We start from the raw sequence: 23,009 nt of genomic DNA, 5'->3' as shown, positions 1-23,009 counted from the left end.
GTTTTTTGCTCCTATCACATTTCAATTATCTGTGTACATTACTTCTATCATTGCTATTGTTTTTAAATTTATATTACGGTTTTTTAGTGTTGAATTGCCTTATATTTATTCATTAATTTCTTTAAAAGTGATTTTGTCGTATCTCTTTTTGTTTTTTTTTTGCATAATTCTACTTTGCATAATTACTTCAACTGGTATTCTTGTTAATGATGTGCTTCGGTAGATTTTACAATTTAACTGATCCCTTTTTCATTTTGGAGCTCTTGTTCAACGTTGATGCCGCGATCCTGGGTATCTTGTATTTTCTTGTGAACACAATTAGCTAGATCTTTTAGGATAAACTTCCACTCCGTTATTTTCCGCCCGCAAGGTAATTTCTTCTAATGTTTTCTCCATGATATCGCCGATTGTGGGTCTTTATCCGAGATCAATACAGTTATAACTGATGATCAAATAACATGTTTATTCACAACTATTCACAATGTTGAAAGTGTTGGGTTGTAAATAAAATGTTAAATATAGTTCTTCTACCTATTAATTTTAGATTAAAATATTTTAGGTGCAGTGACAATTGTAGTCTTTTACATTATAATGCCATTGTGTGAAATTTCTTTATCCAATCAAGGAGGAATTACTGCTTTACATGATGCAGGGTATTTCAACCGTCAGATATCGGATATTTTGAAGTCTACAGATACCAAGCGACATCAGTTCAAATACATTGAGGATCCACTCTACTTCCTAGGTTTCATGCTGCTCGTTTCCAATGGTCGTGACAGTATGCAAGTCGACCTTGGCTACAATGGAGGTGGATGAAACCAAAATTGGTTTGGTTAGTGGTGATAACTAACAAAGATCTGCAGACAACGCGATCTTTATCAGCGACTTAATTTTTCCGCGAAGCTGCTTCCTATTAAAGGGGCATAGTGATGTTCTGGTGAAGAATAAAGTTTAACCGCCTCACTTCATTCATTAAGTTAAATTAACATCGTACTAGTTATTACTCCTATAAAACGGGCCTAGACAGTTTCTGCAACACAGTTCAAATAATTCTTTTTATAATTTTAATAACAGAATAATTGCAAAAATATTCAAAAAAAACCGAATATTCTCTTCTTAATATGTTTTTTAGACCCTTTTTGTTTGCAGATAGTAAATTTTATGAAGAGTTATTGAATTGGTCGGTATTTATAAGCAGAAATATAAATACTGGGTAATTAATTCTCTGATTTAATTTATATTTGACTTTTGAAGTAAGTTAAGAAAGTTTTTTAACGAGTAAATGCCATATGAGCCGCATTTTCAAAATTTCTCCTGAGCAGGAGAATTTATGGTGAAGTCAAAATTAACACCTTTTTCTGAAAATGCGAAGTAATCAGAGATCACGAAAAACAACAGTGAGCTCCTTATGTATGTTGGGTTAAATGTAGATTGTCATCAGTGGATACGAAGGAAGAGAAGTATGCCTTTTGTAGCATGCTATAGCCATGAATCACCAACCATTTTGAGTTTTGTTGCTATTTTTGTACAAAAATCAAATACTGAAAAATTATTATTATTCCAAAAAAAAAGAAACGTTAGATCTTATATCCAAATTTATCATCGGTCATAAGACCTGTTAGACCCATTAGGGTTGCCAAGATATTGTTTTGTGAACTAAGGAAGATAATAATGGTTCTTCAGGAAACTTCAAGGAATCATTTCATTCAAAACAGTTAAATGGTTTAGTTACTGGTTTGGTTAGTTAATAGAGAGAACTTATTGGTTTCTGTCTCAAGAAGTCGAACTTAACTTGTCAAATTAACGGATATTACAACTTTTAGAAAAGAAATCCCCGCGTTGTCCATATTTATTGATAAATGCAGTAAATAAAGGCGGGAAATAGATGTCCAGTATTTTCATTGTAAATGATGCCTGTTTGTAATTGTCTTTTAACACTATAAAGACAGGCCAAACAAAGTTTTTTTAATATTAGTAACAATGGATTACTGATGTAATAACAAGCACGCAGAAGGGGAAAAATTAGGATTTACCACAGTTAAACAAATTGGAAATGCAACCTTCAGCTTCAGATAATTCGCCATAATCTCAAAATTTGGTCCCCAATAGTTTTCGGCTTTTTCCAAATTTTCCAAAAATTGGCGCAAAATGAAGTAATATGTTCGGCAATTCAGTGGTTTGCGGAGGTTGAAAAATCTATCTAAAAAAACTATACTGAAAAATTTAAATCACATCTTTGCCATTCATTGTAAATGGGTCCGGTGCGAAGTTAAGGGATGAGCTATCGAAAATGATAAAACATCTTTTCTAATTTAGAAATTTATTAGATTAATTCTGATAATCCCGTTTAACAGCGTATATCATATCAAGACCATATTCTTGTCCATATTTATAAAATTTTCATTCACTTGTTATATCGTTCAAAATTGATTTGTTTCTACCCGCCATGCCACGAATTTTGTTGTATCATATTGTAGTATGTAATTATATTTTATTTGCACTATCTTTAGAACTATCCGTTCTTTATTAGTATTAATATTGACATTCCATGCTATTTCTTTTTCAGTAGAGACAAAATTGGACTAACCGTGTATGTTGATTTGCCTTTAGCGTTTTGTCTAATTATATATTTTTTATGCTCTCGATTTAAAGCCTTTTAAATAAATAATAATATTTGTTTCAGTTCCCTCTAAAAGAATATCTACGGAGCCTGCCACACCAGTGCACACGCCTGATAGGTGAGTAGATTTTATTTAAAAGATAACATGAGCTAGACCAAAAAAATAATTTCACTTGTTTCTTTCTTCAAATTTCATTTTCATAGTTAACAAATTGCGTTTTCCATAATAACATTCAGTAGATCTTGCCGAGGAAAAAACCACTGGTCACTACATATTTTTTGGAGCATCAAATTATATGCGACACATTAGTAATAGTTTAAGATTATTTTCTTCCTCAAGTACCATATGTGATCCGACTTAGACGATTCCTAGATTTTACCAATATACCTTCCATCTATTGTTATCACAGATTAGAAGAAAATCGCGAATGAGTATGTTGAGAGGCTATAATAGGATGCACACTTCTGTGGTTTCTTATCAGCTTCTGACAAGTGGTGTCCTTAATTTTTGCTTTGAATGTTGTCAGCATCCAGGTTTGAACTCAAATCGTCTTTATTAACAAAGAAAGCACTTTCCTTGCCTAAAATTATACTATACAAAGGATTTTTGAGTAAATAAATATGCTTCAAGAATTCTTTCAAATCTTCGATTGGCAGTTTTCATCCTGAAGTAGGTACAACCCACGTGTAATGAGGCATCATCCATTATTTGCATATTTACGTCATTTTAATGATGCTTTGTCCTGCAAATCGAACTTCTTCATTGTATTAGTATCTATATCTGTGATATAATTGTTTCAAAAGTGATCTAGGTGTAGTGGAAGGTTCCTAGATGTACTGATTTGCCCAAATCTAACCAATATGTCATGGCAAAAATTTTATAATAATAGGGGCAGTAATAATAATTGATTCTAGAAAAAACTTCAGCTCAAATCCAGTGGTAATTAATAAAAAACATCGTTCGCAATTTTCTCAAATGATTGCATTTGAAATTGATGATGGCTAGAGAAATACAATTATATCATCATACCTCGGCCGCTTTGAATATACCTACCTGTACCTTCAATAAAACTGTTCCAATCAATATAAAATTCCATTTCAAATATATATTATAATAATTTTTTTTTGGTATTTTAATCCACCGAAAAATCGCAGAATATTTGCGATGTAGTTAATCATTGGTGTATCATCAATTCGCATTACGATTCCAGAAGCCCATACGAATGAATGGTCACTATGTGACTCCTCTGCGATTAAAATTCTTCCAAATATATGAATCTACAAAAAAAATGGTATCATTCAACCCAGCAGAATATTAGCGTGAGATAAATAGTAAACTTCCCTTGATACATCAAGACTAAGCAAATCTACAGAGTTTTGGATGATAAATAAATTCTAGAGATCATGGACGATACCAAAAAGAGAAAAAACGAAGGCTTGGAGATTCAACACATCGAATTGAGTACTACTATACGAGAAAGACAAACCCAGGCAACCAAGACCGAGAAAATAGCGGGACTTTGGAGAGCAGAATCTGAATATGGAAATATGTAGCTCATTAAGTTAATAAGAATTTGTTCCTTATAGAAGCTGCGAGCAAAACATTTAACGAGAACAGTGAAGTGGAAAAAGTAGTGGAGTCAGAGTAGGGAATTGCTAGACATTTTCATTTAACTATTGACCGTAGAAAGATTTTCCAGGAATCAATGAATTCTGGAAGAGAGTTTGTCGAGTGTGCATGTATGTGTATGTGTTGTTTTTTTTTTATTATAGATGTTTGGTTGAAAATATGAGACGGAGGTTGGGGAGGATGTAGTAATACAGCATTTCCGTCAATTGCTTCCTCTCTCTGGATTGGGTCCTTGCTCCTTTTGTATTCTTTAGAACGAAGTTCTCTCATTACCTCAACGGCACATGTATTCGTTACTGTCCAGGAAGTCTCCATTGACAGAATAGCCATATTTTCAGGCATTACTCTTACTCCTATTGCAGTTTCCCATACTGAAGCTCGGGTGTGAGACCAATATGTGCTCCGCAATTTTGCTGTTTATTGCACAGGCTGGGCACTCCGGGAACTGGACCTATTAAAGTATTCTATGAAGTATCCGTATGTGGCTCTACGAGGGCGGCTAAGCAAGGTTTCCACCCGCGCAATAAATCGGTGGGACCATTTTGTCTTAGTCCAGGCATCCTATACCATTTACTAGCGACCTATGTTATTTCTCTGCTTCTCTCCTTAATTCTTTTTCGCTCAGTGCGATATAATTTCACTGTCGGTCGGTGAAGTGATCTCATTTCCTCTGATTACAATCGTATTCCAATGATTACACACAGGACGCTCAACTGATATACTAAAGCGACGTCTTCCGGAGGCCATTTCGCTCACGAGCTTTACTTGCTTTTTGAAACACATACACATTCACATAGCTTTCATCCTTCAAATTAAGATAATTGTAATAAAAATGCAATTGTAGATTAATTAAAAATCATCAAAGTAAAAATCTCGAATGTGTATAATAAATATATTACTTTTAGAAGTGCATGAGAATCGTTTTTTCGTTATTTGGGAATCAGTAATAGCATCGATAATAAACTTAGGAACACATAGTGTTTTTAGAAGAATGTTCAATCCAAATAAGTAGAAAAATTTTCTGTCAAATTACCATATTTGCTAAAAAACCCTACGATAGTTTTCATTGATATTATCATAGATGCTGACAGAAAATTAATAAAAATCTTTTTTTATAAGATCAGATACTTAATTCATCTCATACATCCTAACAAACTACATATCGTGTTTTAGGAAAAATGTTCAACCCAAATAAGTACTTTTAGGGTAATTTTCGGTCACATTTTCATAGATGCCGCAAAAAATCCCTGAAAATCTATGCATATACTAAATATTCATTTTGAATTATTATCATCAAATAAAACATTTTTGCATCTTTCATAATCTGTTTTCAAATAAATTTCATTTTCTTTTGATTTAATATAGATGGTAACGTAGCGCAGTAGCATTTCTGACGTTTTTGAATCCCAAATCACGCGTCGCATTACACAAATCGACTCCGAGTCAACTCGCGCGATGCGGCACCAAGCAAATCGCAAACGGTGCGGAAACCGATGTTTATGACAATCGCCGTTGGTAAACATGTCCAGATAGTGAGTGCAGGTTGACCAAACCCTTTGTTTAGCACCGCATTCGCTCATATACTCTCCTTCTTTACTGCTTCAATTATCTACAGCGAAGTTTGGATTGCTTAATCGAACTTTTTCGAGGTTGATATATGATATCCGGACGGGTTTCAATTTGAGAGAGGGTCCTATTAGCATTTGATTATATTCGTATCAGAATCATTGTATTCAGTTCGTTCAACTTGATACTATACGAGAGTATATTGAAAAATTCTTAGCTTACTATAGAACCAAACAAAATTTCAATGTGAAAATATTTTATTACTCAACATATTCTCTTCTTAATTGGATACATTTATTACAGTGAACCTGCAACGTCTCTAGACCTTTCAAAAAAACTGTTTCTTCTTGCTCTGCAAACCAGATCTCTACTGCTTTTATTACCTCCTCATCGGAAGAAAATTTACGACCTTTTTTTAGTTAGGAAAGAGATGATAGTCGGACGGAGCCAAATCTGGTGAATAAGGGTGTTCTAGTTATTCAAATTCTAAATCCTAAATCACGAATTTTTTGAATGGCAACAAGAGTTTTGTGTGCAGGGGCGTTGTCCTGTAAAAACAAAACAACTTTGGATAGATTTCCGCGTCTTTTCTCTTTATTTTTTTCCCGTAGAGTGGTCAGTAATATCGAATAGTAATCTTCAGTTATTGTTCTACTCTTATCACTGAAGCAAGAACTTTTCCAGCATATTTTTGGACACGAAACTTCTTAGGTCTTGGAGAACCAAAGTGTCGCCATTCCATCGATTGTTGCTTTGCTTCTGAATCGTAGAAATGTACCCAAGTTTCATCCATAGTAACAATTCGGTTTAAGAAGTCTACATCGTTTTCAAATCGAGCATAGATCGAACGCGATGCTTCTACCCTTGCATGCTTTTGAACAACATTCAAACATTTGGGGATCCATTTTGCAGCAATTTTTCTCAAGTCCAAATTGATGTGAACTATATGATAAACGCGTTCGTATGAAATATCTTCAATGGAAAATTTACCTCTTTTGAAGTTTGCAGTCCAATTTTACATGGTCGCATACGAAGGACATTGATCACCAAGGGTATTAATCATATCTTCGTGAATCTGCTTACCTCTTAACCCTTTTAAATACAAGTAGGTACTTGATGATGGCTCGATACTCCAATTTTTCGATTTTCACAATTCCGGTGGACATCTTTTTTCTTTTAATATATTACGTAACTCTGGTTCATTTTTTGACGTCAAACTTTACACTGACACTTCTAATAAGTTATTGTTCGTTTCTATGGTAACGCAATATTTTGTTTATGTCTGGAACTGGTCGAAGCTAACTAGATATCAATACATCCTCGTATTTAAGGACAATAAAGAGTTGATTTATTTATGCTTATTAATAGTATTTCTTGTTCAATATTTGAATTCTCAATGATTCGAAATAGTTCATAAAACAATCCTGCATGTTTCAAAATTAATACCGAAATTTCCCACTTATTTATATTTGGGAGGGAAAAGTTTCTAATGTTACTACTACTACAAACACTGGCCAACAAGATTTTCCTAACAGCCGAGACCTTTATTTGTGGTGGAAATACCCGTCCATTAACAGAAAAAAGATTTAGCCCTGACTCGTACCACTTTTCAATGGCTTAATTATCCCTGTTTACATTAGCAGGTAGGTAATTTTATTAAGGTTGTTAATATCGGTAAATTTTATGGCTAAAAAAATACCTAAACTGTATTATTCAGAATAATAAACATAAAAATAACATTAAAAATAATTAGTATTCTGTTGAGTGTCATAGTAAGTGGTTCTCTGTTCATAGTACAAAAAGTGATTATAAAGACGAAAATGTTGAGTTGAACGCGCCGAAGTTGCAAAACTTCTGACAAATTTTGCTATATTTTTGGAGAATTTATGGTGAAATCCAGGCCAGACGTAAGAAAAGCCTATTTCAAATATTTTGATACTTTAAATGAAGGTCCCTCACGCTTGTCATTGATGCAGTGGATGAATGGAAAGAAAAAAAGCATGCCTTTTGCTTTTCGAATGAATATGGAGGGAACCTACTAACCATTTTGACGACTCCTATTTTTGTTTAACAAAGACTGAATGCTATTCTATGAAAGGAAAGCACAAGATAGAGTATTCAAATTGGCCATCTGCTATACGACCTGTTCCCCATAACGAAGATTTACCAGTACCGATTGCACCTAGATCCGAAAAATATTGTTTTAGAAGATACTAGAGACAATGTATCATCAGGAATCTCCGAAAAACAACGCACCGATCCTATTTTTACTCCAAGAACCAGTTCCGGAAAGCCACATTCAGTTGTTCAAAATGAGTTGAATGATTTAGCACGTGATTTGGGGTTATAAAGGCAACAGTCCGAACTTCTTGCTTAAGGAATGGAACTTGTTAGCCAAAGAGACAAAAATTACGACCTTTAGAAAAAGAAATGCTATATTTTTTGCATTCTACAGTAAGGGAAATTCGTTGTGTGCGTGTACAGATATTGCTGGTCTAATAAAGGAACTTGATATTGAGCATAATCCCAGTGAGTAGCGCCTATTTATTGACTCGTCTATATACAGTTCAAAAGCAGTGTTATTACACAATGGAAATTTAAATCCTTCTATACTATTTGCTCATTCTGTGAAGATGAAAAAAACTACAACAAGTATAAGTAGCAACAAGTATAAATTTTCAACTAAAACTGTCAAAGTACGATTAAGACCTAGTATCAAAAGCTTAATAATTGTGTATAGAAGGCTATCAAACAATTTTTTATAAAAAAGATTGTCATATATGCAAGCTCGGATCCAGGGAGGGTCATGGGGATCATGAACCACCTAAACCCTGATATGGGTAGGAATATGTAAAAGTATGAATTATTTTACACCGTGGATAAAGAGAACCAATACCCCCAAATATTTCGAATATCAAAACAATACCAAATGAAACAAAAATAAAATGGTCAGGAAATTCAAGACTAAGAAGTAGAAGAATCTGACATGAACTAATTAATATCAATGTCAAAAACAACGTAATCAACTTATATTTTGTGGGTAAAAGGCTTAAAATTCCATGTCTTTGACCCCCCTTTGTCAAGATCCCGAATCCGCCCTTGCATATGTGATTCTACAAAAAAAAATGGAATCATTCAACCCAACAGAACATTAGCGTGAGATAAGTAGTGAACTCCGCTTGATACTTCAAGACTAAGCAAATCTACATAGTCTTGCATCATAAAGAGATTCAAGAGATCTTGGACGATACCAAAAAGAAAAGAAACGAAGGCCTTAAGATCCAACCCATCGAACTAAGTACTACTAAACGGAAAACAGAAATCCAAGTAACCAAGGTCGAGAAAATAGCGGGACTTATTTCTTCTTATTATCATGGAATCATTTGTGCGAGGTTCTTTACTTTTGTCTCATTTGACTACTTTGGTCACACTTTTTGGTACTGGGCTAAAGAAAATATAACTATACTTTTTTGAAGAAACCTTAACTGGTCCTCGATATTTAGAATTTCTTCAAAACTCCCTTATTTTTGGTTGTTTCCAAACAAGCAACGTCTTTCTAAATCGCTAGATAGGTCGAAGAGAAACAATAGAATGGCCGCATAGGTCACATGATTTGGCTCATTTTAATGTCTTTTTATGGGTATACTGAAACGTAAAGTGTGCCACAATATATCATTAATCTCAAAGAAAGAATACGTATTGATGTTGCACAATAACCCCGGAGGTTATAGAGAGGGTTCGAGAAGAGTTCGCGGCACGTCTCATTGTATTTTAGCTGAAGATGAACAAATGGAGCAATTAGTTGTCCTCAATGGATAATACAGATTATTGTTATAATAAAAGTTTAGACAAATACAAACATCAGTTTCTCAGACATATTAATATTAAAAACACCTTTCAAATAATGTATCACAACACCCACATTTCCATTTAAAAATTTTAGCGATGACGCTCACATAGACTCCAAAAATTTAAAGGTATCATTATGAATAGCCTGTTTAAAAATCAGAATCGACGTGTTTCAGGTTATAACCAACTATATGTAAAAGCTAGTTGCCGCGACTTCTTGATCAATAGCTTACCTGAATGACAACTTTAAACGAATGATTGGATCGTATTCCAATTTAATTTTTCCGTCCGTTTTTCATAGTGGATGAAATTTGGGTACACATCAATATACCCCAGAAATAGAAAATAAAATGAAAACAATGGACACAGTGTTTTGAGATTTCAAATGTGTAATCTTTATTGATGATTTTTTAGTTATTTTTGCAGAAAAATTAGTCTGTGTTATCATGTATTGCGTCATTCTCCATATTCATCTGATATAGCTTTCTTCGATTACTTTCTGATATCAATCTCAAAAAAATAAATACAAGAAGAAGCTCGGAGGGCTTATTGGTTCTAAGTTGGTTCGAAATTTTTTATATTGGGTTGATGACGATTGGCCCTAATACAAGATTAGTTTTCTCTACAGGACTTGATAGGGTAGTTTCGCGTGTACGTGTGTGTGTGTGTGAGGTCCCGCGAATAACTTATGAAGGCTTAGGTGAGGATCGTTACACGAAACAATAACATTAATGAAGAAGAAAGTTGAATACAGCTACGGTTGAATTATTGCTCCACTGTCGTCGACTTCTCCCCTGATGATCGTTACACTTAATCATTTCTCGCTAAAATAGTCTGTCAATCATAGTACAAGAGCAACGTTATGGTTGTACCCTTTGATCGCTAGAACATATTGGTATCAAAATTAGTTTCAACAGAAAAAACCGCTTTTTAAAACGAAGAAATAGAATCAGAAGTGACTCGTTTTGAAAGTCGCTTCTGGATGACGATTTTTAGCTGTTCAAAATCTTTCGCTCTGTCCATATCGCCATTATTTATTAGATTACTCGATTTCTTGATTCAAAAAATGTCTTAAAAGGGAAATTAGGTCAAACTTTCCCTGATAATAAATATTGATAGTATCCATGTAATACGTATTTTTAATAATGTACGTACGTTAATCTGATATGTTACAATTTGTAGACAAAAGCTTGTATAAACGAAAAAACTAAGATAAAAATAACCAGATAACCATAAAATAAAATTTCAATATAAAGAAGAAAACCACAATGAGTAACAAAATTATAGGTAATAGTAATAAGTAATAATTAGTATATAAGTTGTATATAAGTCCTTAGCAGAAATTAAACCAGTATGCTGCATGTCCGGAATTAAATATTATTATTAGAATAGAAGTCATTTATACAGTAGAAGGCCTTTCTGAAATTTGAGAAGCGTGCTTACGAATTAGGTCAGAATAATATAATAAGAGTCAGAATTTTAATCTTTTGAAGAAGTTCCTACAGTGAGCCCTGCTGTTTAGTCCTAGTAAATATCAAACAGCTCTCTTTTGTAGTTTGAAAATTCGCTCAAATTCAGTCGCACCACACGAACCCCAGAAGAGAATCGCATATCGGAAATGCGACTCAATAATAAACTGTTAAGGAGGTGGATAAGTTCAGTTCTTTGGAAGCTGATCTCAGCTCAAAGTAGGAGGAACTTATTTCTTTAGATAAGGCGGCAATATGTAATTCCCATTTCAAGGAATTGTCCACAACAAGCCGTAAAAATTTTACAAAATTAACAACGTCAATGATGATGATATTTAATAAAAAAGGCTGCAATGTATTTTTATATGCTAAAAGTTTGGTTTTAGTAACGTCCAGGCAGAGAAGATTGGAATCGCACCACGATTTAAAGGTGATTAGGTTACTAGATATGGTCCTATGAAGTGTCGTGAGATCAGGGTTGTTCCAAGAGAAACTAGTGTCATTTGCAAATAGACATAAAGCTCAGGAAATAGCATGCAGAAAAAATTGGTTGTTGTTCAATTAGAATACATGTATTTATCATAAAATAATAAAAAAGAAACTTCATTTTATATAATTAATTGATTAATTATTTGATCTCTTAAGTTCCACCACAAAATAAACACTATAAGCTACTATCATTCACAGTTAATTTTTTTGAAACTTTGATGCACATAAGTTATATTTGATTAACAAAATAAGCCAAAAAGTTAGAAATACGAAATAATATTATGCACGAACGAACTGTGTGATCTGCTGTGATGATGCCATGACAACAGAAACCAGAGTAATAGTAGTAATAGTTGGAGAAAAAGTGAATGAGAAATAAAAAAGTGGAGGGGCGTCACGCAGCTGCACGGATTAAACTTTATCGACAAATTTTTGTTACTGCGACTAGTGGAAATCGCCAGAATGTATATTTTTCGTCAATCTTGAATTATTTCCCTTAAAATAAAAAAAAATCAACTATGTTCAAGAATGTTCCTTTTACTTTGCCAACCTTCCCTTTCTTAACACACTTCCAAATTGTCAGATTAGTGGAATATACACTTTTTAGGATGTATAACACACCCTACTCATCACCCCTTTGTTGTTTTGCTGGTTGAATTTCGTGAGGTCGTCCAAAATCGGCTGTTGTGCCAAAAAAAAAACGATGCTGTATGTAAACTGATATTGCAAGATCGTCTTGTGATATACCGGGACATTGAGGTATTCTTGGGAATTAGTTCCATTTGCATACATTCAATATTTCATGAGCATTTGGCTGTCAAAAAGATTTGTTAGTGTTAGTTACCGCTTAATTTGACAATGGCTCAAAAAAAAGTTCGTGTCGATTGGGGCAAAGAAATGCTAAAAAAATTCAATTGCGGTGCTTCAAAAAACGTCTTAAAGATCGTGACAGGCGAGAAATCATGTATCTGTGCATATGAATCCAAAACTAAACAACAATCGACTGTATAGGTCTTTCAAGACGATCCAAATCTAATAAAAGTTGTTCGCGCACGGAAAACTTCGAAGCAAATAGTCAATTGTTTTTTGGAATAACCGCATTGGACCAACGGTCAATTCTGAATGGTACACCAGCATTTGTTTGTCAGTAGTGTTAGAAAATATCAGGGAAAGCCATCGCAGGAGACGAATCATTCTCCACCAAGACAATGTCCAGCTCTCACACATCAGTTGAAACAAAAACGTTTTTGAACAATTAAAATATCAAATTGATGGGTCATCCACTGTACAGTCGTTGTTTGGCACACAATGATTTTTTCTTATTTCCGTAGATTAAAAATAAATTACTAAGTAAACGTTTTTCTACACCTGAAAAAGCAATCGATGCGTTCAAATCACGTATTTTGGTACCTCAAAGGATATGGAAAAAATGCTTCTAAAATTGGTTCAAAGGCATCCAAAACTGTATTGATCTCAATATAGAATATGTTAAAAAACAATAAATACTTATCAATATTCAAATTACTTACTACTTTTTCATTTCAGGAAAATACCTTCGGTAAATTCTGACACTCCAAGATCAGCTAAACGTGTTTTAGGAAGCATTGAAAGGTCGTTTCAAAGAGTCGTGAATGTACTTACGCCCAGAAAAATAGAAGAATCTTATAATAATCGCCCGCATGTACTTACGTGTAAAGTAAGTATTGGTTAAATAATCTTAAAATATTTCCATGTCCACTGGAAGTTTATTTACTTCACAATATTTCATCTGAATATTTGATATTGAAAGGAATCAAAGAAAATATTCCAAAAAATAGTTTAAACACAGTCGAATATCACAATTATTAAGATAAGACTGACTGATATTTTCAACATTATTAGGTATTGGTTGTCAAAAAAAAATATTTTTTCATTTTAAAGATATAATAAATGTTTTCACATAATATGTATTTCCAGCAAACATGAAAAGTTGAACATTTAAAAGTTAATTTCAACTTTTTTCTAAACTGTTCGATCATCTTCTGTTTTATCAGTGGTAAAGGGTGATGCAAAAACATCGCATGAGTTGAGTAGAAGGATTGGTAGGAGCGGAGCGGAGGGGCAGGGTCTGGTTGTTTTGTGGGTTAGTGGGCGTCCAGTTTTATTATCAATGGTGCAGTGGACCGTGGTCTATCGCGTTTTCTTCATAAGTAATGAATCTGTTCAACGACTTCTCCGCACAGAGTTGAATGTTCCACGAAATTGTTCTATACCTGATCGCAACACAATATTTCGTTGGGTTGCATCTTTTCGTACAACTGGATTAGTTATGAAGCAGAAGTCATTCTTGCACTCCACAAAATGTCAATAGAACTAGGGCGTCGTTCTTCAAAGTCTTTGCCGCTCCACTAGACTCCAATGGACAAGTCATATATTGGATAATCTAAACATTATATTCATGTGAGTCCATTTTGTATTTGATTAAAATAAAGCAAATTTTACTGGTTTGAAATTTATACGGTCTTTTTGCGCCACCTTGTATTTTCGCATATTGCACAGCAAAAGGATCGATGGTACTTTTACTGAAGTATTGCAATGTTGTTACACTAAGGTGTATACCTTCTATTATAACGAGACTGTTGGTACTAAATAAGAAGAGCACTAGCGCCATACACTGGAAACTGATAGCTATTGTCATTAAACGGAATACAATTTTGGGTGATAATGTCATGGCAGTGAATAATTTTTCTTCATACCTCGGTCGAAAGTACGTTCTTTCGTCCCTAGTAGCTGGGACGAAAGTTCAACATTTACTCCCTGTAGAAAGTACACGCACGACCTCCATAACAGCGACTGGAAAAAATTTCTCATGCGTAATTACACTCGTAACTAGGGTCTATTTATTCTGTTGTTGTATGACAAATTGTTAATTGCTGTCATTAGTATTGTGACCTCTAACCTTAATAAATAATTGTTAATAACATAAAAAGTGAAATTAATAACGTACTTTCGACCGGCTATAAAGGAAAATCGTATACACTACATGGGCCAAAAGTTAAAATCTCAATTCTGCTCATCATGATGTCCTCGGCTTCGTCTCGGGCATCATGACGAGCTGGGCCGAAAATTAACTTTCGACCCTTATAGTGTAATATACTATTAGCTCACTGAGTATTTCAAGACTTTCAAGGTAGGGTAGAAGACTTGAGGTTTCCGGACTGGACCATTCTTCCATGTGAAAACCGGATAATAGCAACGATAAAATCGGTAATATCATTCGATATGAATTAAAAAGTTTGTGCTAAAGTGGTGCTCAGAGTTCGCACTTAAATAGAGTAAAATGTTGGTACTGATACTAACTAACCGTGATGAATCATGGTTTTGGTATAATACGAACTTGATTTTAGTATTTTGAGACTGCAAATAAATATGAAATTTTATTCCTACGCAGAGTGAATAAGACCAAATTAATGTGAGTTCTTCAAGTTCTTATCTTGAACCCGAGGGAGTTAAATTGATTTGTAACTGGAGATTATATATTTGTGGTTGTGAATTAACCGTTGAATAAATAAGTTATCCACGATTTATATCACGAATATTTTTTTACAAAATAAACTAAACTTTTGCGAAAAAGTGTTAATAGAGGAGATATTTGATGATATTATAACATAAAAAACAATTCAAATATGTACTTTTGTCTGCTGAAGCGGATCGATCTTTTTGAAATCGAAGCTCCGAAATTTTATCAAATTGTCTTTAACTATTTAAATATGCACTTGAATATCGAATGAAACTTTTTATCCAATGGTATACACTATCTGCTACAAAAATTCTATCTAGGGAAATTTCACGTATGATAGTGCGAACAGCCAAAATGCAAGAAATAACACATTTTAAAAAATGTGCAAGAACGAATCAAAAGACATTTTCGTATGACAAATCTACGTAGATTCTCATAATCTTCGTCTCAATATGTGCGGAAGCCATACGAGGTCTGGTTATTAAATAACGAGATTAGTTACGAAAAACGGTTTTATTATGAAAATTATTCTATATTCGAATACTCCCCTCTCCTCGCCACACACCTTTCCATACGTTTTTTCCATTGATCGAAGCAGTGCTCGAAGTCTTCTTTGGTGAGTGCTCTTAGGAGCTCCGCCGTTTTTCGCTTTACTGCTTCCATCGACTCAAATCGGGTCCCTTTCAAAGCAGATTTTATCTTCGGAAACAAAAAAAAGTCACACGGTGCCAAATCTGATGAGTATGGTGAGTGTCCGAACACTGAAGTGCCTTTACTGACCAAATACTGCTTCACAGATAGCGCGTTATGGGCAGGTGTATTGTCCTGGTGCAAAATCGGGCTTTTTTTTACGAACTCGTTCTCGCAGTGTTGCCAAAACTGATAAATAGCAAGTCTGGTTGACAGACTGACCCTCTCGAATCCATTTAGTCATCTCGATACCGTTAGGTCGAAAAAACGATCAACATTGCCTTGAATTTTGATTTGCTCTCTCGGCTCTCACTAAAGCGCTTACACCACTCAAAAACACGCGCACGAGATAGAGAATTGTCCCCATAGGCCTCTTGCAACAATTTATAGTACTCAGTCGGGTTAATACATTGCTCCTGTTTTTCATTGTATCAAAAAAATGCCTATACTGTGGTGAACAAAACAAAGAATGTATATCTTGTACGAGGATATATTGAAAAATTCTTAGCCTGCTATATAAACAAACAAAATTTCAATGTGAAAATATTTTATTACTCAACATATTCTCCTCTTAATTGGATACATTTATTACGGCGAACCTGCAACGTCTCTAGACCTTGTTTGTTCCTTGTTTCTTCTTGCTCTGCAAACCAGACCTCTACAGCTTTTATTACCTCGTCGGAAGAAAATTTACGACCTTTTAAACTTTTTTTGAGTTTAGGAAAGAGATGAAACTCGGACGGAGCTAAATCTAGTGAATAAGGGGGGTGTTCTAGTAATTCAAACCCTAAATCATGAATTTTTTGCATGGCAACATGAGATTTGTGTGCAGGGGCGTTGTCCTGTAAAAACAAAACACCTTTGGATAGATTTCCGCGTCTTTTCTCTTTAATTTTTTCCCGTAGATTGGTCAGTAATGTCGAATAGTAATCTACAGTTATTGTTCTACCCTTATCCAAAAAATCAATCACGATTACTCCATGGAAATCCCGAAAAACTGAAGCATGAACTTTTTCAGCAGATTTTTGGACACGACATATTTTGTTTATGTATGGAACTGGTCTAGGCTAACTAGATATCAATACATCCTCGTAACAAGTATAATCACTATATATGTGCAAATATCAAAGTTGTGACGTCGCATACACATACCTGTGAATTATGTAATAATTAAACTTATCCAAACCATTTCTTTGTAACCCTTGTGTTCTCATTTAAATTTTGCTATGTACGTTTATGTAAATGTTCAAAAACAATGAAATTTTGAAAAAATGTTGGACCTTTCAGTCACTCACAGAAGATACTTAAGCCGGCGCAAATAAGAACGTTAATCATTGTTTTGATATTATAAGAAATACTTATATCACAATGTCTTGTTATTACTTTCCTTGTTCTTAGTCCTTTGCAATAGTTTAGTAAAATTTGAACAAATTTCCGCTCTTCGATATCAAAACGAACGATGTGCAACAGCTCTCAAACGTTTAAGAATATTTTCTGGCGTTATTCTACTTACTATATAATTTTTTGTTAATAATCTCCTTATTTAGTATCGATTTTAAAATGGATGATGCGTGTGAGCACTCAAAGTAAACTTTATGAATTTTTTTTGGCGATTTAAAAAATATTTACATCACAATTTTCAGGCAATTGATTTCTAATTAATTGAACATTATAATAGTTAAATAATATCTTTTTATTTTTTGAGTCTTCGGTTCAGAATCGGGAAATGTGTACAAAAACGCGTATTTTGGTAGTAAAATGATGTAGCCTATTATAATGTCATTACATCGCATCTCTATTTCAATAGTGCCATTAGCTTATAAATGCTAATTTCACAGGAAAATTAAAACAAAATTTATTGTGAATGAAATGTTTTCTGGATCAGTTAATTCGATACTTTAGCGTACCAAATTCGTTGCACATACAGTTTGAAGATATCTTTACTGATTAGTGATGTAAATTGTAATCTAAAATCAACAGACGGCTTCAAAAAACATTTCTTTTCTATTATATATGGCACTACTGTTATACTGTTGAATTTCTCACTGGAAGGTGCCTAAAAAGCGACACCCGAACGAATCCCGGAGGAACTAGTTGCAATAGGCCCACACAGCACCTCGTCTATGCGGATTATGTTGACATCATGGCTCGAACCACTTCGGCTTTTTCATGTACATGTGAACGTCAAGGAGAACCCCGATCTTCCCAATCACGTTCCATGTCAGAGAACATTACTTCCTTGTGTGCCACCAATTCAAATATCCTGGGGCTTGAATAACTTAAGATATTGACGTGATAACTGAGATCAAGGCAAGAGTTGCTGCGGGAAACAGTGCTTCGGGGTTCAAGTTTAGAAGGGTCTCATGATGATCAAAGCTCACAATTTACAAGATGATAATCCGACCCGTAGTCGCATAGGATGTGAGACGACGACAAGTAAGCGGTAACTGCAGGGAACGTAAGTTCCTACGAAAGATTTTTAGCTCTGTTTGCAACAACAATGTGTGGAGAATCTGGAGGAATGCTAAGCTGAGAAAAATGTATGGCGAGCCAGATTTTGTCGCATTCATCCGGGGGCGCATCTGAGTTGGCTGGGACACATGGAGATGCCTTCTGATTGATACCCTCGCAGAGGAGTTCCTGGAGGACAGCGACTGAGAGGAAGACGGCGCCTTCGCTAGTTGGAGGAAGTTGAGGCGGACATGATCCAACTAGGGGTTCGACTTTGGAAGAACCATGCCCAGGACAAAAAGGATTGGCAGTCGATAGTGCAGAAGGCGCCGTTTCTCAAAGGACCGGTTGTTTTTAATTTTATTTAGACTTTTTGAGTTAGTGGGCGAATGAAACGAAATATGACTGACTATTTATATATATATATATATATATATATATATATATATATATATATATATATATAAATATTGATCAACATGGAACGAGGATTTGAAATTAAAATTCATTTATTAAATCTAATATAGCCTGATCAATAGATGGATCACACTGACTTCGGATAAAGATAATAAAGTTTTTGGTTTTGTTGGTGTCAATCTTAGGCTTAGTTGTGTAGACCGGAATCAGAACCAAATTAGAGTCATTTTTTCTTCCTCTTTTTCTCATAAACACCTCTTGGAAATCTTCACTCCCATCACTTAAAAGGGAAGGGGTTTTTCCTTCTCGTATCTCGCGACTTTTATATTTAGAGATAAAACTTGTATTCCATTCTTTATATTATGTCACTGCAGCTCTCGACGAAATAAGTTGACATATTGGCTTACGGTACTGTTCATGGTGTATACAGTCACGAGTAACTCAGTATAAAAGTGACACTTAACGCCTCACGCGGAATGATATGGCTTTATTAAAACCTGGAAAAATCATCTTAAAAAATACGGCACTATTGAAATAGGAGTGCGATATGTCTCCCCTATTAACATTTTTTCGCCAAAGCCCAGTTTATGTGGTGAAAAATTTTCGTGGCAGTTACGGATGGATAACTTCATGCGGGTAATAAGTAAATTATATAATTTTTTTCTATTAAATGTATCTGTATCTCGAAGAAATATTATAAGTGCATTATATCTTTTTACTACCACTTATACTTTACTTACTTCATACCGGTATCGATTACTACTTTATAATTTACACCTTTTTGGTGTAAATTTGAAAAAGTTACGTTAATATTACTTATTACGAACCTAGCGCTTTTTATGAGAGTGAGATGTAAAGGGAACTTCAAGGGATTTATGAGCTATAAAATTTTATTGCAATGTTTCCAGTAATCGTAAAAATTGTTTATGCTTTTTCTATTTTTAACAAGAATGACCTTTATACTGCGCAAACCCCAATTATTTTCCAGTTGTTTACCTATACTAGAGACGGGGTCGCCTTTTGGAAACACCCAATTGAGAAGGTAGCTCTGTTTAATAATTTGAAAGTGGTGTCAATCAGTGAAGGTATAAGTTGCATAATCTTTTATGTGTATTGATTGTTTCAGGAACTCTTCAACGTTTCAACTACTCAATGTAGGGATCCTGAATTTGTTATGGCTGAACTGACCAAGGCTTTGGAAAAGAAAGGTGTTACTTGTAAGAGAAAAGGGTGAGTAGTTTATTATATTTTAACTTATAGATTTAATCGGTTAAATTAAGAATTTTAGGGGGTTAAAATTACTTATGTTTTGCTATTAATATTGTAACGTTTCTCGGGTGAGGGTTCTTCTTTACTACCGCTTGCTTACTTGTATTGTTCAGTGCATATCTTCAATATTTATCTAACGTCTCTACTGTGAGCTCACGCCTAGCATATGCTCTTGCAATAATTCTAGAACTTTTCAGAGTATTTGCAAGACTTACTCGATAGGCAGACATAGCTTATAAAACACCGAGGTCACCTGCAGATGCCTAGAACGTCATTTTATCGGGACAATCTCTTTTTTAAGAAATATCTAGAGTATGTTTCATGGCTACTCAATAATAAGTTGCAGTCACTCACTATCTTTTATAGTTGTAGATGGCGTACGGCTGTCTACCAGTTACAATATAAATGAATTTAATATCTTCGTATTTTCTGCTCAGGCATAAATACATAAGAGATCTTTTTTCACAATTCTAAATACGTTTTCAATTGTATACAGGAATTTTCTTTTCACATCGCGCAAGCAGGAATCGTTAGAACTTGTCAGAGTGATGTCCATATTTCTTGAATCGAGATTTGAGAACGTTTACATTATCTCTCAATGCCATTCTTCATAGAAAGTTTAGAATGTGGGAGGGCTCCATCTGCCAGAGATCTTCGTCTTATATTTCATACGCCGCCGGTATAGTGCTCTGGAGTTCCGTATAGTCTCTTACTTTGAGAAAATGTGGATAACTTCTTCGTCATCTGCACGCTGCATTAAATCCACTGTCTTCAGGTGTCTATTGTGGCGATAATGCCTCGACAGGAACCCTGCCGGTATTCGTAGGTTTTACCCTCATCTTTTTCAATATCTTCTCTATTATCTAGCGGATACAACTTCCATAAAATGTTTGTGTGCCCCCACTTTAGCGAGTATGTTAGCTATTCTGTTTCCCTCCACTCTAGCGTGTACCGGAATCCATTCCAGAGTAACTTCATTTTCCTTTGCCTAGCTCGTTTAGCTTGTCCAAGCATTTCCAAACCAAGACCTTGGAGCTTTGAGCTCTACTGATTGCATGGCTATTAGACAGGATGATAATCTCTTGCGGTATGATTGAACTGGACACAGTTTTCTACTGCAAAGAGTCCTGCTTGAAAATGCTTGGGATGTTGCCCAGGTTTTCAGATTGTCAGGTTCTAGGCCCGTACTTTTCTGTTTGGCGATTTCATCTGAATTTTTTTTGTATTGTAGTAGTTGCGTTATGCGGCATTTATGTAGGTTTATTTATGCTATTTGATAAAAGGTTTGACGTTTGAGCATTCAATTTAACTGAAAAGTATTATATTTCCACATCGTGCCAAAACTGGCGTCATTATTTCCACGCAAACAAGTGAAAAAGTCGGCGCACTCTCGGCGCGAGAGGCTATAGCGCATTTACCAAGTTTTTAAATAACCGAATATCGTTACAATTGAATGAGCTTCCAGCGAACTAAAACAAAAAATGCGCAGCACCACCTTATATGTACTTCATCTGTATGTGGATTTGTGAGCTTGTTTCTTTTTTTGTTTGTAACTTTCCTTTAGACTAAGAGCAAGGGGCTTATACGAAGTCATTATACGTTTTGACCTGTTGCGGCCTTCATTAAAATATTACTTGTCATTCACAACTTCAAAAATTATATTGATTAATAGATCTAGGAGGCCAAAAAATCTGAATACCTGTGAATCACCTTCCCATTAAACATATTTTCAAGGAGTACTCTAAAGTTTTTACGTTTAATGTATGGAAGCACCGTCTTTGTTGAAACCAAATTGTCATACGTACTTGTAACGGAATGTCGTGCAAAAAATCACTTACTTTCTAATAATTGTAAGTATTGTGTGGCATTTAAGGAATGTCGACAAAAAGGTCCAACTAATTTATTTTTATACACACCACACCATACGTTCGTTTTAAAAGAATATTAGTTCCGAGTTTTTATTACAAAGTTTGGTGGTTAAACCACCAGCGACATTTTTGTGATGAGACGCTTCCTTTTGAAAAAATGTTGCTTTATCTGAAAATATCATAGTTCTTGTAAAAAACGGGTCTTCACCCAACTTTCCTTGGGTCGCAGAATTCAAAACGAATATCGTAATCCCTTCGTAGTAACATGTGTAGATATTGCGGTTTGTATGCATATTTATTAACTTTCAAAATATTTGCCACTGTTTCTTCATTTACTGAAGTAGTTTGTATTGCAGAGGCCCTTTTCCTTAATGATTTTTTTTTGGTATTCTACGATAGAAAGCATCACTTCAAATTCAGTGTCTTCATTCGCAACTCGTTTCCAGCGCACATAGATCGTTTTTCAGGCGGCCAAAATTATTTTATGTGATATTTATATTACAAAATAGTTACATAAAAAGAATTCTGTGTTTGGAATAACTTATCGAAATTATTTGTTGGTGCACGGTGGTTAGGTTGTGATTTTTTATCAAAAAATATTTTATTCGAGATCGTAGTTGATTTCAAAGTGTTTTTTAATATTATATTGTAAATACATATGACATACTCACGGCTTTCCCCAAGGAGGGACAGCTGTCTAGGTTTTAGTAATACTTTCAGGTATGTATTATTAAATAAAACAAAGTTTATTTTGTTCTAATAAGTAAGTAAATATATTATATTATTAAAAGGATCTTTACATTCGTTATACAATATTAAAGTTACATAAGCTAAATAGATAATCACTAAAAATAATCAATACATTGGAGACTTATTCATGTACATTTAAATTTTCGCCGCTTTCATCAATTTCCATTGGTCGGGTTGGCTCAGCAGGAATTAATAGCTGCATTATCTCAGGTAAAAATAATTTTGAAGCGGTTTTTTTGATCTTTCTCATGGAACTAATAAATGGGTCGGATGTTAATAGTAACCTATGATAAATATCTAAGTTGCATTCTTCCCTCGAAAACTTGCGAGCAAAGTTTAGGCGATAAGACCTAAAATGTTTATTGCGGGCCTCAGCAGCTTCTTCCGAAAGTTGCCCTATCGGCAACAACGAATTTTCTATTATTGAAGCCCTATGAATTAA

The 23,009-nt window shown here is 34.4% G+C and overlaps 1 protein-coding gene across 1 annotated transcript in view; it reads left to right on the top strand.

Moving 5' to 3' along the window:
- LOC130440491 (maternal embryonic leucine zipper kinase-like) overlaps positions 1-23,009 on the top strand; it is a 114,021-nt gene that overhangs the window by 63,413 nt on the left and 27,599 nt on the right. Inside the window, exons 6-8 of the mRNA XM_056773673.1 lie at positions 2,684-2,738; positions 13,169-13,319; positions 19,807-19,910. Coding sequence (XP_056629651.1) covers positions 2,684-2,738; positions 13,169-13,319; positions 19,807-19,910 — 310 coding nt within the window. The remainder of the gene's footprint in view (positions 1-2,683; positions 2,739-13,168; positions 13,320-19,806; positions 19,911-23,009) is intronic.

The sequence above is a fragment of the Diorhabda sublineata genome, chromosome 2 (assembly GCF_026230105.1).
Source record: "Diorhabda sublineata isolate icDioSubl1.1 chromosome 2, icDioSubl1.1, whole genome shotgun sequence".
In the NCBI taxonomy this organism is placed as follows: Eukaryota; Metazoa; Arthropoda; class Insecta; order Coleoptera; family Chrysomelidae; genus Diorhabda; species Diorhabda sublineata.
The sequence above is the reverse complement of the archived record's forward strand: the minus strand, read 5'-3'. Positions and strand labels throughout refer to the sequence as shown.